Below are 17554 nucleotides of genomic sequence, written 5' to 3' on the forward strand. Positions count from 1 at the left end.
GCGAAGCCGGGATTCACACCCAGGCCTGGCGGCTGCCAGCCCAACTCTGACAGCTTCTCAGGCTCCAACCGCCTGTGCACGCCACGGAACAACGGCCACCGCAAGGGCAAAGTCCACGGTGCTTTCTGGCACTGTCGTGCCACTGCTTGACCTCGCTGAGGCGGCCTTGAAGATAAATAGGAAATTACAGAAATTGCTGCTTTCGCCATCCAGTGTGTGAGGAGGGAGACTCGCCCCGCCCTCCACGGGAGGTGCGCGTGGTGAGCGGGCACAGGGCTGTCCACCCGATCAGCCCACACGCCACACATGGCTCCGCAGGAGCCAGTTGCACGGAGGCCAATGAGGCTGAGTTGCACCAAACCTTCGCCTCCTAGAAGCACAAGAAGAACAAGTTGTCACATTGCCGTTCAATGAGCTAACGCCAAAACAGGGTTTATCCAACTAAACTTGTTCTTCTTCAGGCCCAAGTGGGAGGGTTCCCAGCCCTCCCTGGGCCTCACCATCCCCCGAGGCGTTTGAAGGGTCCAGGCTTCTGGACCCTACCCCAGAACCACTGGATCCAAACCCCCAAGGTGTGAGCACAAGGATCTGTTGGGCTTTTTCTTGTGAAGTCCTGGGTGACCCTGAAGCAGAGGACATCCACCCACTGCCCGCGATCACGCCAGACGGGCCTGAGCATCGGCACCAAGGGTGCTCGTAACGGATGCGGAGCACAGGTCTCCGTAAAACGGGCTTGGCGGTGACTGCCAAGGTCTAACACCAAGCCACCCGGGCACGGGAGCCCACCGGTAGGGTCTTCCGGGCTGCATTTCATGGCACTCAGGCCAGCAGCAGTGATGTGCGTCTTCCATGCGGATCCAACTGGGCGGAGCCAGGAAGAAAGAACAGCGTGATGGGGGGGGTGAGGGCCCTCCTGGTGCTCACGGCGACTCCATTCTGCCAAGGAGGAAGGAAGCCCACCAGGGTTAGGAGCCGCGGGACAACCAGAGGTGAAAGGACAGAGAAAGGCATTAGCTTTGGAGGTCAGGATTGTGTGTCTCCTTTCTGGGAACAGTTTCAGCAGGTCGGGCGAAGTGAGAGCCAGCCGGCCAGCAGTGGTGGCCAATAGGCGCACGGGCGAGTGGGGCCAGAGTGAAGCCACCAGGCTGGGGACAGGGAAGCTGGGAGTGAGGGCTTGCTCGGTGGCAATGGCGGAGGCTTCTCCCCCCGAGCCCTTGGCTGCCAGGACCCCTCCATGAAGTCACCATGTCCTTCACCCTTTCATCCTGTTTGTCACGTGTCACTGCAGGGTGAGACGAATACACTGTAGTAGCAACAGCAGGGGCCTGAAATCAGACAGCTCAGCATCAATTCTCAACCTGCCGCTTTCAGGCCGGTGGCCTTGGCGAGTTCTGTAGCCTCTCGGAGCTGTGGTCTCTTCTGCCAAAAACAGTCGATGACAAGACTACCTTTCAGAGAGGCTACAGTTGCTGGAAGAGCTAATCTACGTCCCTGACACAGACAGCACCCTTCCTGATACAGTGGCAACATTGTGACTGTTTCCCCCCCCCTCCCTCCGGCGCCCGCCCCCTCTGCCCTGCTCACTGCAAAGCGCCACCTCACAACTTGGCACATGTTGCAGCGCCGTCCTGAGACACGGTTTTATGTTAGCCCACGCCGAGTCTTAGTCACCGAATCACCGGGGGAACTGGCCAAAGGCCCAGAGAGCTGGGTGCGGGAGCGTTTAAGCAACAGAAGTGCCCAGTCTTTTACCAGGCAGGCACACGGAAGAACGGTTTCTAAGTTCCATACAGAACTGCTTCATGTTCTGTGGGGCAATAAAATCGTAACTTTTAGGCATCTAGTGTTTACCACACACAAAAAAAAAGCCTTATCACTTTTCTCCAGGTTGCCCTCTAACTTTTCAGGGCCGTAAAACGCAGGGCCGCTCAGTTGCAGGCGGCAGTCAGCCACCTCCCCCAGGACAGAGTCGGATGCCTGTCAGGCAGGCCGATCGGAAACCGCTCTCGCATTCCCCGCCACCGCAATCGCAGCTTTGCCCCATTTCTCGGGTTCCTGCCCGATGCTTCCCCCTCTTGTCTCTGATGGGTAAAGGAGGCCGTCCCCATGAGGTCTGTCCTCAGCATTCTTGTCTCACGTTTGCTCCAGCGAGCACCCGCAGCCTCACACCGCATGGGGGGCGCTGAGATGGCCCATGCCCAGCCCCCCTCCCAGGGTTCATTCCCACCCAGGACTCACAGCGGGGGTTTCTTCCGCCGAAACGATGGATAACACGGCCGGCCTTCTTGTACTTAGCAGGCAGTGTGCTCTGTGGCTGAGAAGCAGCATTTTAAAATTAGGTTCTAATAAGTAAAAGGATCTCTTTCTCTGATCTGCATGTCCCAGGACACAATGTGGGCCCTCGCTACAGAGTCGCAGCTCTTGGGCCTTAAACAGAAGAGCTGGAGCCTACGGTCCATTAGAGGAAGCCTTGCGCCATCAGGGGTTAGCACCGCGCGTAACCTGCGCAGATTGGAAGATCTGCCCTTACGCTACAGACGCACTCCCTAAACGTGGCAGTGGCCCCCTCCACGCAGTGCCGTCCGGGGCCGCTGGCCACAGGGGCCCTCACACTGTCCCAAGTGCAAGGACGTTCCGGGGGGCCAGTAACTGCTTCTAAGCCATGAAGCGACTGCTGTATTGGAACAGAGTGGGCACTGGCCACGTGACACCCTCCACACTATGAAGGGCACTTCCTTTGTGAATGGGACAGCTAATTAACAGAAAGAAATTGGTTTCATCCCCAGCGACCTCCATAGGGGCGTCCCTCGCCTGCCCCTCCTGGGTCGCGGGGTCCTCCTATTCCAGGCGACTGTCACATCAGTGCCTTGGTGGGGTGTCATTCATTCACTCACTCAGCTGAAATGCACGGGGTGCCACTAGGTGCCAGACATGGAAGACACGAGGGACACAGACCTGCCCTTGGCCCTGGATGAATTCACTTTCCACCGGAAATAAGTACAAAAACACTAATGACTGTAAAACCACTCAGCGCCACAACTTAGGGGTAAACACCGTCTTTTCCATCGCCACTCCTTTTGGGGGGGCCTTTCAGAAAAAAGTAGAACATGATGAGGAAGTGTCGAAAGTTGGGATCCACCTGGAGGGGAAGGAGCGCACTCACCGGCTTCCGCCTCTCACCAGGCACCGCCCTGCACCGCGGTCCCGCAGGGTGACCGAGGTCGCGGGGCCCGGGTGTCGTCCCTCCGGTCCCTCTAGCTTCCACGCTCACCACCTAGAGAACCTGCTGAGAGGCGATGAGCAGGCAGTTTGGGTCTCGGGGTGCAATGCTGCGGCCAGAACCTGCCCCAGGGCGCCTCCGGGTGGAGCTTCCGGCCCTCGGCTCATCCTGGCACTTGCGTTTGGTTGGGGCTGGGGCTGCTTTGTATGCAGCGCGCATCCTTGAACCTGGCACTTGACCTTCTCACCACTCAGGGGCCTCATTTGTAAGGTAAGTTTGCCGTGTGCCCGGCTGACTTCTCCAGGTCATTGAGAGGATCAGCTGAAATAATGGAAATCAAAGCGTAAAAAAGAATGTGCTGTGAACTTGGAAAGTATGATTGGTATGAGTAATTTCATGTTATTTGATTTGATATGATTGGTATTAGAGCATTTCACGTTATGTGATTTTTTTCACGAATTTATATTTTAAGTTATTTTCAGTAATATCTTAAAAACAGCTCTGGGAACGTTGCAAAAGAATCATTACAAGTTAATAAAATGACTTGCATGTTCACATTAATATTAAAGCACAGAAGAAAAAATTTTAAATACTATGGAAGGCAAGATAGAGGGCTTCCGTTTGGGTTAACATTCTGAAATATATCTCTAGGCCACAAGGTTTTTGTACAGAATCCAAACAGGTACCAATCCTTTTTCTGCCCGTCACGCGGCGTGGAGGTCAGGGGAAGGGATCGCTGTGTCTGAATGATCAGACAGGTGCACAGCGACAGCCTGCAACGGCCCCTTTGAAACCCCCCCTCTTTTTCATGGCAAGATTCAGGGAGGATTCCGTCCTCCGACATGAATAATATTAGCGAACATTTTCGAGAGCTCGCCTTACTATAGATCCTGACGCCATTCATATTGTCACTCCACGATGTGTCAGACACTCATTCCAAGTCTTTAAAAAAAAAAATTAACCCACTTCACCCCCGACACCCCCAATGCATTCGGCGGCTTTCACTTCCTCCTGGGAGAGGAGTCCTTTCGGAGAGGTGGAGGGGCGTTTCCAAGGTGCCCACGTGGCTGGAGCCGGGATTTGAACCCAGGGAGCTGGCTCCAGAGCCCACAGCCTCAACCTCTGGCTCCATTCCCAGCCCTCTTCTCTGTCCCGTCCACTCCATGACCTGCTCCTGTCCCCTCTCTGACAACATTTGGAGTGTCCCATTCCCCAGACGCGAGAATCAAGCATGACAAGGTGCAGAAGGAGTTTAAAAGCAACGACTCTGGGGTCACATAGACTGTCCTGCTAACTGGCCTAGGAAACGGTTCAACACTTCCAGTCCTCGATGTGCAGTAAGAAGGAGCACAGTCACCTGCGGAAGCATCTCTCTACCGAAGTGTTTAAGCGCGTTTATCACCTGGCGTGCCTCCCAGGCACCCGCTAGGCGACATTTATTACAGTTATTCAAAACAGCAAAGTGGGGGCCTCATACTGCAAAACCGAGCGGCCGTTCCCGCGCGCAGGCCACCTGCCAGAGCCAGCGTTCCGGGCGTGCCCAGCCCGTCCACCGCCCGCCGCGTGGCTGTGCGGCTGAGCTTCTTGCCTGAGGGCACATCCGTCCCTAGGAGTGTCCCGTACCCGTGCCTCAGAGAGCCTGCCCTTCACCCCCGCATGCAGGAGTGACGTTCAGCCCCTGTGCCTTGTTCACCCAGGTCTACAGAGTGGACGAGAAGGCGGCCGAGGAGGCCCGGTGGGAGGAGTCCTCCAAAGAGACGATCAAGAAAACCACCAAGCCCTGCCCCCGCTGCCGGGTGCCGGTCGAGAAGAACGGTGAGTCTGGGCCGCGCAGAGCGAGGCTTGGCCGAGCCCCTGGCAGAGGCACCGGCTATCGGCTGGGCGGGCACAGCGGCCAGGGCCGCTCGGAGGGCCTTGTGGCCGGCCGGCTCAGCGCGGGGACTTTGGAGGCGTCTGGCCACCATGGATCTCGGCGTCCCCCACCAGGTCAGGCTTCTTGTCCCTCTAAGCGGCAAGTCCTCATCTGTCGGATTGCCCTTGTTATTACTTATTCCTAATAACAGTAGATGTGTTGTGTCTGATACGTTGTCCTCTACTCTAACCAAAACAAACAAGAAAAACAGTGCGAGGGGCCTGCCCAGTCCGCTGTCTCCCACAGCGCGCGCCCCAGCGCCGTGGTGTCGGGGGACACTCACGGGGGAGGGATGCCACCGCATCAAGTAAGTGTGGCGGTCGGTTTCTCCGGTGTCTCCCTCCTGGGCAATAACAACAGAACAGCTAACATGCATGGAGCGCTTACTGTATGCTTATGCTGGGTCCTCCCCAAGTGTCTGCAGGCCGCTTAACCCAGAAATCGCTCCAGGAAGCAACGCCCCGCTTCCCAGTGCTCACTGGCAGGTGAAAGCATTTCAGAGTTCCTTGTGTAAAACAATCTCTTTCATTTAGTTAACCAGTCAGTTTCCTTTTTTTTGTGGCCGTAACATTCTCTTTTCACCTGTCGCAGCACCTCCCACCTCTCTAGCCCTGGAGCGCACTCGGCGTCTCCTTTCCTGCTGCGGGCGGCTCAGGGCCTGGCAGCGCTGTGGCTCCATCACGAAAAGGCCCTTTACGTCCGTGCATGTTTGAACAGGGCCTTTTCTGCCTTCCACCGAGTACGGTCTAAACCGCGAGAATGTGAAGTGACGGAGCTGCCAGATTAAACGACCCCAACGGTGGTCCACGTCACCCAGGAGCAGGTTTCGGGGCTTCAGACGCCGTATCTGAACGGTCGGTTCTGCCCAGTGATGCTCTGGGCCGGGGCAGCGTCTCGCGCGAGGGCCAGGTCTGCCTCCCGTTCGCATGCAGTCGCATCTCCTCCTCCTCTAGATGCTCGGGGCCACCATGGCTGAGGGAGCCTCGGGAGCGCCTTGGAGGGGAGGACCCCCTCCCAGCCCCTCACAGGCACGCGACCCATGTCACAGGCGGCAGGCTGTGGCGAGAAGGCCGCTCGGCCCCGTGGTGACGCGTCCGGGCCTGTGGCTGCGGACTCCGCTCCGTTGTCAGTGCCCCCGCTCTGACGGCCGCGCTGGGCGGCCTGCGGTCTGCTGGCCAGCGTGTGCGGTCCTCCCCAGCTCTGTGGCGTGACTGGAAGTCCGAGTCTAGCCGATGCTCAGAGCATCCTTCCGGCTGCCCCACTCACGGAGGCCCGTGAGCCCCCCGCCCCTGGTGGGGCGCCTGCCGCCATCCACCGCGGGCTGGCAGCCGGCCCAGAGCCATCCGCCCGGCGTCCAGGGTCCTTTCTCGGGGAAGCGCGTTGTCCCGCATGAGGGAGAGGCAGCAGCACCGTCACGGATGAGGAAGATTGGGCTGGCCAAGAAGTCCGTTTCGTTTTTTCCATAAACGACACATTTTTCATCTTCACCGATAACCTGATCGATGTGGATATTTTGAGGATGTCACCTGTCTCCCACTATTGGCTTCTAGCAGGGAGAGGCCAGGGCTGCTGCTAAGCATCTTCCAATGCATAGACAGCCCCACAGCAAAGAGTTACCAAGAAACTTTGCAAACCACTTCCAACACGTTTGATCAGTCACAGCACCTTCTCCACACGCTGCACAAATCTTTATGTGTGTGTGTTTCAGTTGTGTTTTTACCTTTCTTGGAGTAATAAAGCATAATACGCCAAAAATGTTGCGTATCTCCTTCCATCTTCAATATTAAAATGGCTCCACAAAAATTCACCCATTTTGATCATTTTTTTTAAATGCACACTGATAGAGCTGTGACAATACAATCTAACAAAACTGTTTCAAATGAAGTGAAAGACAACTAAGCACTACCACAGCCATCGTATGGAAAAAACCAAATGACCTTTCTGGCCAACCCAACAGAACGAAGCACCAGTTGCAGCTTGTCCCACGTCCTCCCTGAGTGCAGACGGTGCCCCAGTTGGTGGCTGCGAAGAGCTGGCTGTGCGGAGTGAAACCCCGCAGCCACGTGAGGGCCGCCCAGGTGTCCCCTCGCTCAGCCGTGTCCCAGAGACAGTGTTCGTCTGCATGAACACGGGAGCTCTGACGCGTCCCCCAGCGGCAGGGACGGGCCCGTCCCTAGCTCTGAGTCAGCTGTCTCTGGAAAATGATAATAATACTTCCCCCTCGAGTCAGCGCTACTCACTCGTGGGGGGGCTGCCCCTAGGAATGCGGTGGGCTACACGCACCTGCCGGGGGGAGGGGCCGTGAAGGAGAGGCCGGAGTTTCCCAGCCCCCTGACCGAGCCAGGCCGTGTAGTATGGGCAGCAGGAAGCGAGGGAAACGGAGGCCCCTCGGTGTCCCCTGTTGCAGGTAGTTAAAGAATACAAATTAGATGCAGGGATGGGCAAAAGTAGGTTTACAGTAGTGAGTCCGCAGAACAGTTTATTCTTGTATTATCACTTATTAATTATTGTGTTGTTTTCCATACAAACAACTGACAACCTACTCTTGCCCAGCCCTGTAGTAAGAGACCATTTTGTTGTGATCCAAGGCTGGGAACTTTGTCTGCCCCCTGGGCCCAGAGAATGTCAGCCAAATAAATGTTTGTTGAATTGAAAAGGGGCCAGTAAAGGCAGTGTACACATAAACAGGGATCCTGGTTAAACAGCAGGGAAAGGGCCAGCGGCTGGTGGTTCAGAGCAGCCTCCTGGGCGGGGGGCGCGTGCGAGGCGGGGACCGCAGACCGACTCACGAGCACAGGACATCCGCCGGCAGGGTTCCTGGCCAGGCGTGGTGGAGCCCGGGCCGAGCTGCGGGCAGGGCAGAGCGCACGGCCGGAATGACACGAAGGGCCGGAACTGGGCTCTGGGGCGCAGGGAGCCAGGGCGGGGACAGGCTGCGCCTCGGACCACACTGCAGCCCTGGGGGAGCAGGGGCAGGAAGCTTTCCTCCTCTGGCTCTTTCTTTGAAATACTGCGAGGCACTCTCTGTTGAAAGCGCTGATTTCCCCCATAGATTTTTCACCTCTGAACTGGAAAGCTGGAACTTTAAGCTTATTAATGGTAGTCTCAACTGTCTGCAAGCGTGTCTCTCCAACGGAAACAGAGGCAGGCCCTGTCAGCCAGCAAAGCTAGCTTTGCTGTCTCGTTCCAACCCTGTTTCCTGTTCAGCTAATCCCAGAAACCTGGTTCCTCCTTCAGCAAAGCTGCAGTGATCGTGAGAGTTCGATCCCTTTTCAGCCAGGCTAACCCTTGGCCCTTGCTCCTATAAGCCTGTACAATTTCTGGAAGTTTCTTCCTCCTCATGGGAAAGGAGGGAGTTCACCTTCTCTCCTCTCCTTTCGTTTTTACAGCTGGACTAATAAAATAATAAAATTGACCCAAGACGAGCAGGAGAGAGACCCGTCTCCTGCCTGCAAACAGGATATTTACCATGTGATGCCGGGGTCACAAAATGAGCCTCCGGGAAACGATCCAACCTTTTATACGTGTTATACTTTTAGACGCTTTTCATTAGGCGCTTTTCATACATTTTAGACAAAGCAAAGATCGATATGCGAGGGACCGACAGGATAGGGAAGCCAGTGCTCCGCAAACAGGAGCTCAAGTGAGCTTGGCTCGGGCTCCAAGTCCGCCAAGGCAGCCAGGTTTGTGTAGACAGGTCTTTTCGACACAGGATGTTTTCACCCTTGTGAGGGGCTGTCTCTCGGCCGTCGGGCGCAGGGAGGGGACCCGTCATAGAGGTGCATTTCCTGCGTCACCAGGGACAGAGGAGAGTCCGAGAGCTCCTGCTGCTTCTAAAGTGATTTTAATCTGAAATTACCTGGGCCCCGACACTTTCTTCCAGCCCACGCAGGAGAGATTTGGGTCCCTTGCCTCGGTCAGCAAGTGCTGGTTGTCCATCGGACGGGCCTTCAGGGTGTCCGTCTCTCACAAAGTCTCGTGGCGCGTCACTGGCCAGACCTTGGCATTGACTGGGCTTCAGGTGGTTTGGGGATTGGCCGGTGGGCAGGGTTCTCTAAGAGAGAAGCCTTCTCCTTTCCATTTAAATATCCACGAAGCTATCAGCAGCTTCTGCCCCTTCCCCAACGCAGGAGGTAGAGTGCCTGCTGCTCCTGGCGTCATGTGACCTTGCGTGTGCTCAGCACCAGGAGGGAAGGTGGTGAGGCCATGAATACTCTTCCGCCCATTTCCTTTCTTCCGATTCCACTGTGCCGCTGCAATTCTGGTTTCCATAATCAAATCTTTTTTGTAATGCTAGCTAGCGGTCCCTAGCCATGAAGATTTTGTACATAGGAAAATCTCTTCAATCTTTCATTTAGCATCACTTCTATATTTCATTGAACTTGAATGTACACTTAAGAATTCTTTATGATATTCCAGAGGAACTTAAGCGATTTACAGTATTACATGATTTTATTACATTAATTACATCATAAGTGCATAGCATTAAATATGTGTTGAAAAGTACACAGTCCTATAATTGTAAATCCAAAATGGAAAATATTGAGATAAAAGTATCATAAGTGAGTTTTTTGCTTTATTTTCCACATATTTGTAACTTTTTAAATGACCTTTCAAACAAACCAAAAGAAGGATAAAAGTGTGGAATTTTAAAACTCTTAAATTATCCTAATAATTATTCCAACACAATTGCCTTTACTCACATATTCATAAATATTTTAAATTAGTGGAAGTTCTTGTGCCAAGCTTCTAATAATAAGAATGAGGTAGCGCTGAAGCAATTACATGGAAAATTCGGCAAGACAGACGACTTAACAGGATAATCAGTAACAGTGAAGAACGGAGCTCAGTCGATGCTCTGGAGGATTTGGGCGGGAACTGGCTCTGCCCCAAGTGCCCGGGGCCGCACGGTCAGAAGTCGTTCTCCATGTAGGGCTCAGACAAAGACCTGCCGTGTCGGTCACTTCGCATCCAATTTGGTGACTGAGCCCTACAAGCCCCCAGATAAGGCACTATCTCCTGTCCAGGCGGCCCTGCCCTGGGAGAGCAGGGACACCGAGGTCACGAAGGTCCCGGTGAAATCTCGGGCTTCGTCCTTGACCTTGAGGAAACTCTACAAGCAGGGCACACTCCCACCTCGCAAGGTGCTTTTGGGAGTGAATGCAATGACATACGCAGGGACTCTGGCGTGATCGTCAGTCTCTCCCTACCCTTCTCATCGTAAATGACGCTCTGCGTGGCACTAAGGGGCGTGTCCCCCACTAAATACTTCCAACACGGCTGTCCCAACTCCTGTTTTATACATGTTGCCAAGTCAAGGAACGCTGAAGAAATGATAGGAATTACAGCGTGTGTTTACATCGGTACGTGTTATATAGTAAATTATCAAGTATGTTGCTGCAGACGCACTATTCAGTCTTAGTGGGTACCTAAGGGAGGCCTGGAGCCTTCCGGTGAGACCCAAAGCGTTGGCCTCTGACCCCCTTCAGGAGGAGTCAGTGAGCTCAGGGCGACACAGTCAAATGTGTCCTTGGTGGACGTGGCGCTTCGTCCCGGTTCAGATGCTGCCCCCCACTCCGGTGGCTCGGGTGGTGCCCTTAGAAAGCCACCTCTGGAGCAGCTGTGGGCAGGTGGTGGGGGGACATGTGCCAACGCTTTGCCCGTGTCTTTTGTCCGCAGGAGGATGCATGCACATGAAGTGCCCACAGCCCCAGTGCCGGCTGGACTGGTGCTGGCACTGTGGCTGCGAGTGGAACCGCACCTGCATGGGCGACCACTGGTTCGACGTGTAGCTGCCGCGGAGCACGCCACCACCGGGCTCGGGACACGGCGTCCTGCCGGCACCAGCGGCTCTTCCTTTCCCCACACACACGCACAGAGACATACACTCTGGCTCAGGCACACATATGCACACGCATCCACACCTGCATGCTCGTGCATGCACACATATGCCATGTACGCACCCACACACATGCACACCTACACACCCACATGTGTGTGTCATGTAGTGTGTGCTTGCACACGCATGCATACACACAAGACCCACATGCACACACATGCACATATGCACATGTGTTTGTATGTACTCGTGTTATACATGCAACACACCCGTGTGTGTTCTCGCATGTGCACCCATACATCCATATACACATATGCATGTGTGCACACATGCATTGTACACATGACACACATGCATGTATGCATACGTTCACGCACATGCACGTGTTTCCCACATGTGCACGCACGTGCACGCATGCATGCCATTCTTCCCAAAATCACAACAGCAGGCACAAGAGCATCCCCGGCCTCCCTTCACCATCCCTGTGAAAACCAGCAGACCGGCTGCGAGACCAGCAGGGAGGCGTCCCGGGCATCAGCGGCGCCCCAGCCAGAGCTCAGAGGCGGCGCGGCCCGCCTCTCGGAGGCGCTGTCCCTCGTGCGCGGACTCGTGGCAGGCTGGGCTAGCACGGAGCACGAGCTTCCGCAGGGTTAGTCTCCGGCACTGGACCTGCAGCCGGCACTGGGAAGCAGCCACCCAGCGGTGGGAAACTGCTCGGAGGGTCCGTTGCGGATTCTCAGAACCCTCTTCCCCGCTGTTGGGCCGACGCTCTGATCTACGTGCATACGGGGCATCGGTTCCCAGGGAGCCACAAACACTAGCCAGAGCGCCGCGTTGACCCCCAGGAATTCTACCTGTGCAGGCCGCGCTGATGAAACGTCACCTGTGCACAAATCTGCTTGCCAGCGAAGGGAGGAATTAGGAGAGCTGATTTGAATGTTGAGCTTTACGTCGCAGGGAAGCAATCAGAACTCAATGGACTATCATTCAACTTGATTATTTGCAACTTTAGAAATTGTTTCTCTGAAAATATTACCAAATCTATAATTTGATTATAAAGCGTTCCTTTCACAGCTTGGAGAATAAGCTAATTACTTGTGGCTTCACTGCGGATGTAATGGATAAGGCGCCTGGGAAGGAGACATTTTTAGAAGCGGTTTCATCATGATTCCCAATGTTAACGAGAGTGCAGGTTATTAAAACAGAATATTTCAGGAAGGAGCCTCCCTGGACCATCAAAATGAAGCCGCACCTGCCTGCCCGCCTGTCTGTCCGGAGGGTCGCAAAGCCAAACGTCCCCAGCCCGCAGACCTGGGGCCACCCCAGGGCACCTCCCTTCCCCTAGCGCAGTGAGCCCACGCGGGATATTTCCTTGTGTTGACATGGATTGAAGTGCAGTGTTGATCTAAGTTTTTCTTTTTTCTTTCTTTTTTTTTTTTTTTTGAGGCATTCACAGAGCATCAAAAAGACATGTTTACACTAAACACAGCAGACCTCACTTCCTGCCGCACAGGGTGCACAGGAACAAGGGGGACTGCTGTCTCCGGGGCACGTCGGCCGTCTTCTCCGGCAGGGGGTGGCCGTCGCCGGGCGCATGACGGCCCCACGAGCATGTGCGGCCCCGTTGCATTCGGGGCCCTGGGAAGGATACAGTCAGCAGCAGGGCTTCTCTGCGCAGCAGCAGCGCGGGACAGATGGGATGACCTCAGGACGTTCCCCAAGACATCTGCCCTCCTCTCCCAAACTGTCCACCTGGGGCCAGTCCTTCCCGCTCTCCCTGTCCCTGCTGAGGCCTCACACCTGGGACAAGAGGGGAGAGGTGGCGACAGGAGCCTCCTCAACGGCCTCCCATGGACTCACTCTGTCCAATGAGCCCCCCACCCCCCCTACCCCGGGCTGCCAGACTCAGCCAGGAAGCCCGAGGTCAGGCAGAGAGCGTGGAGCCCCGGGGTCTGTGAGCGCGGGGCCAAGGCAGGTCCCTACGGCTGCCGTCTGCGCGGTCTGACACCGCTCCGGGCCTGACCTTTGTTCCCGGCAATCCCGGTGAGCAGCAGCTCCTTGCGCGGGGGCTCACGGCGTTTCGGGTTCCACGCCGCTGCTGCCACCGCCGCCCCGGCGCAGCCCCGCCGCGTTTGGCAGGCGTGCCGCGGCCGACGTTCGCACCCCGCACCCCGCACCCCGGCGCGCTCCCCGTCCCCGGGCCTCCGCTCCTTTCCTGGCGGTTCTTTCTGTGGGTTGGTTGGTTGGTTTTCCAGAATAGAATACCGATTCTTAAAACATGTTAAAGGAAAAGCAGCCACTCTACATGAATGTGAGTTGCAAACCACTATAAATGAACATGTCTGAGCATGGATGGTGTCTCAAAATGTAAACATAGCCAAAGAAGAAAAATAAAGGCTTTGCTGAGAATCTCTTATTTTTCTCTAAAGTATGTAAAGAAATACTTGACAGCTAAGCTTAAGGTTGTATTCAAATTGTCAATAAAAGCATTAAAAAACCTTCTGAGTCTGTCTTTGAAGATCTTTCTTACACACTAGCGGGTGGAAGGGAAGCCGGGGGAGCCTGGGTTGCCTTTTTTTTTTTTTTTTTTTTTTAATAATATCATGTCTCAAGTGCTGTCACATTTGAAAGCGCTCTCATGAGCAAACCGTCCTTTAAAAATCGAAGTTACTTCCCTGGCTTATCAGCAAACTTTTCTAATAAGTGTTTCAACAGAAAGTTGAGTTGGAAAGACGCTAAGCATCTCTCCGGACCATCACCTCAGATAATGTCAGTGACTCCGCGTCGCACTCTGCGTGGGCGAGCGGCACTGCCTTTCCTTTCGTGGCTGTGTTCCTCCCCACGGAGCCCCTGTAGGAGCGACCTGGGCGGGGACATTCTGGGAAAGCAAACAGCCCACCCCGAGGGCCCCTCAGTGCCACGCACCCCAGGAAACGCCCTTAGGAAACACAGGGTCCTCGGGAACCATGGGCCCAACATTGACGGAGCAGAGAGGCAGCAGAAGTGAGTGCGTGGGTGACTCCGCCACCCGCTTGTGTGACCCTCGGGGACAATGCAATGTCCAGCTCCTGGGGATGTTCCGAGGACCGAATGAATTAACTCACATAAAGCACTTAAAGCCTTGCACGTAGGAAGCGCTCAGTGAGAGCCCTCTGTTTTAATACGTGAACAAGTCACGTATTAAACAAACCAAACAAACTCAAAAACAAAAACTGATGCAAACTCGTTGCGCATGCATGTTTGGGATGCGTGTTTGGGTGCGGTAGAGGCAGGGGCTGGCCCGTGGCGGAACTGCGTTGTCGGATTTTCTGCCGCTCAGCCCAAAGCTTCCCTCTGAAGGCCGGTTGCCATCTGTGTTTGAAAGGCTTAAAGGGTCAAGATCCAGCTGTTATGCAGGTGAGCTCCAGGGGATGAAGTCAGGGGTCGATACTGTGAATGGGAATGCGTGAGCACAGATGCGGAGTGTTTATTCACAGAGAAGCAGCGATAGGGGGAAAACCAGCACCATTGTGTGGGTGGGGACATGTCCCACCACCGTGTACCTACCCTTGCCTGACCACGTCTGATACCATTGAGAGAACTGGTGTCCATTTTTAAAAGAAAACCCTATTTTGAAACAACATGGAGCCCATCGTCGGGTACCCATTGTGAATAAACTGCCCAACCATGAATATTTAAGGACCTTTCCTACAACTTAAATAATTATGATAAAAGCCAGGGAGTGTTGCTTGGGAAGTTCCGTTTGCAGCGCAGACGGCGGGCGTGGCCTCGGCGGGGCCGTGGTGCTCCCTGGGGAGCCGGCCGCCACAACCCGTTTGTCCCTGAGCCAAGGGGTGGCCGGCCCCAGGAGACCCACTGATCCAGCTCACAAGGGAACAGGGCACGACACGCAGAAGGTCCATTGACAACTGATGATGGCAGCTCCAACCCACCTCCTGACCTGCACAGGTGGGTCGGAATTCGCTTCTTTACCACCCTCCCCTCCCGCCATGGACCGGCCGCCCTCCCCACACCTGGCTACGAGCCAGGCCGCCGCGCCCCCTCCTCAGTGTTCGTAACTTGCTAGGATGCCTCACGGAACTCAGGGACAGGCCTACTTGCTCTTACCAGCTTGGAACAAACAAGGCGAACTCTAGAGCAGCCAGATGAATAGCTTCAGGGTGGGGTGGGGGGAATGGGGGGGTGGGGATGGGGCTTCCCGCCCTCCCCAGGCGCCCACCCTCCCGGCCCGAGGCGCTCACCAGCTCAGAAGCCAGTCCTTGAGGATTCTTACGGAGGTTGCATTCAGTGAGCACGATTCATTGTATCATCGGCCATTAGTCACTGACTGGAGAGGCAGCCCCTCCCCCTCCCCCAAGGCCCAGGGTGAGGGCTGGCAGTCAGGCCTTGGCTTGTCTGGGCAGCAGCCCCCGCTCTGGAGGGACCGGGCCAGCCGCAGGCCTCGCTGCAGAGGTTCCAAAGGCGGGAGGAGCGGGGTCCCAGGGACCAGGTAGAGATTTCTTACATTTACTCATCTTCATCATAATTTAGCATACATGTTTTATATATAATAACTATACATGAATGTAACAAATAATAAATATGAATGTAAGAAACAGTAGAATGCATCTATAATATATACACATACCACAGCAGCATTTATCATGTGAAATTTCAATCACTTATTTACTTATCTCTCTCCCCCTAGAAGCAGACGAGGAGGACGTAGCTAGTACACTCGCCAAACCCGCGTAGGAAGTGAAGCTACCATGAAAGGCTTGCTGGTGGAGTCCAGACGCAGCGCCCAGCGGCTTAGCCGCACGGTGTGGTCGGCCAGCCTCCCCCACGCAGGCGCCCGGACCTCCGTCACAGCTCCGGCCTCAGTTCGGGCGGCCGCCCCTCAAGGAGGCCTGAGACTCGTGGTCAAAGGGTCCTGCCCTTGAGCTCCTTGGTGGGGCTCCGCTGCGCTCCCTACCGCCAGGGGCCCAGGTGAGCTCGCCTGAACCATGGGCGTTCGGAAAACTCTCCAGGTGCACGAGCCAAGGTAAACTGCGCTGGGTTTCCTTTCTACAGAGAGCATGTCGCACCCGCAGCGCTGGGTTCTTACAGTCCAACACTGAGTGGCTACGATAGCGTCTTTCAGGGGTACTATTTAGCATCAAATCTCCACTCAGTGTTTTTCCCCATAAAGTTTTCCTTATGTTTTTACTTTTATTACAAAATAATCATCCCATTATTACATGCTCTTTACAATAGACCAAAAAAGGCAAAAGGAAATAATTAAAATCACCACCTAGAAATAATTATTTTGCAACTTACTATTTCCACTTACAAACATACGAAGGGCATCTTCCCATATGAACAGTTTTCTAAAAGGACAATTTCTCAGGGCTTCATCATGGTCTAGAGTATGGTAATTGAGGTAATAAGTGTTTCTTTGCAATTTTCAGAACTAATTCAGAAGTGTTTTTCATGTGGTGATTAAACAGTTTGAATATGAAAACTATCATGCAACATGAACAAATATTTACAATACAGTGGTAAGTAAAAAGTTCGCAAAAACTGTATGTGTACGGGAATTGCAATTATTTTTAAAAATTCTAAGAAAAAAATTATTCAAGAATGTGCACAAAAATGCAATTTTCTGTGGTTATAAAATTATATATGAATTTTTTACTTGTCTCTACTTTCCATGCTGTTTGGCCGTGTGAAAAATCACTTTATAATGAAAATTTTTTTCTTCAATTTCCCGTGACAGTTCAAGAGGCTCATATCACCTGTAGCCCAGGAGTGAAGATTCTCTAATCAATAATTCTGATATTGAACTTTACTAAAATGAGAACAAAATATAGTAAACCGCCCTATTGCTTCTCTCGAAGGAGTTTGGCAGAGGAGGGGGAAGCGAGTTGGACCGCATCTCTGGAGAGATGGGGTCTGCCTCCAGCCCCCGCAGGGCCGCGGCCTCCCTGGGTTTCTCGTGGGCACCTGCTCAGCCGTGGTGGGTGACCCCCCACCTCCGCTCACCCAGGACGCTCATGCTTCCTGGCACGTGGGAAGACGCCCAAGGAAACAGAAGGCTAACACGCCAGTGTAAGTGGCCACTCTGTCTTATGAACAGGAAGGCTGAGGATCGTATGTCTCTGGTTCCCCCTCAACGCGCCTCTGTCCCAGGGCCTACCCAGCTACAGCAAACGGAGGGTGTGAGGGAGAGGGGAAGGAAATCCGCTCCTTCAGGGCAAAGGGGGCGATCATTCTGTTCTCAAACCATGGGAAATAGACTTCTCTCTTTTGTGGAGTAAATCGGATACATCAAATGAAGTCACTTTAGCTTACCTGAAAGAAGGTTTGAGAGCTGAGACAGCCTTGGGCTAGTAGGGCGGAGCGGTCGCCCAGCCCGAGGACCCCGCTGAGCGGCCCGCAGCGCGCGGCCCTGCAGCAGGCCTGCCGTCTGGCTGACCTCGGCTCCCGGGCCGCCCCGGGCTCAGCCTTCTGCCGCCAGCCAGCCCTTGTGACCCTCCCCCGGGTCCTCGGTAAGCCGCGCTAAGCAAGAGGCCCGCGCCTCAGTGCTGGTGTCTCCAAAGGAGCTCGTCCCACTGAGAACAGC

At 54.4% G+C, this 17554-nt stretch overlaps 1 protein-coding gene across 1 annotated transcript in view; it reads left to right on the forward strand.

Annotated features, from left to right (window-relative positions):
- The window catches only part of PRKN (parkin RBR E3 ubiquitin protein ligase), an 888975-nt gene extending 875958 nt beyond the window's left edge, over positions 1–13017 (forward strand). The window contains exons 11-12 of the mRNA XM_054595427.1: positions 4918–5035; positions 10812–13017. Coding sequence (XP_054451402.1) covers positions 4918–5035; positions 10812–10924 — 231 coding nt within the window. The 3' untranslated portion in view covers positions 10925–13017. The remainder of the gene's footprint in view (positions 1–4917; positions 5036–10811) is intronic.
- Positions 13018–17554: the final 4537 nt, after the last annotated feature.

The sequence above is a fragment of the Pteronotus mesoamericanus genome, unplaced genomic scaffold (genome assembly GCF_021234165.1).
Source record: "Pteronotus mesoamericanus isolate MK-2021 breed Mesoamerican mustached bat unplaced genomic scaffold, CSHL_Meso_final contig_134, whole genome shotgun sequence".
NCBI classification, from domain to species: domain Eukaryota; kingdom Metazoa; phylum Chordata; class Mammalia; order Chiroptera; family Mormoopidae; genus Pteronotus; species Pteronotus mesoamericanus.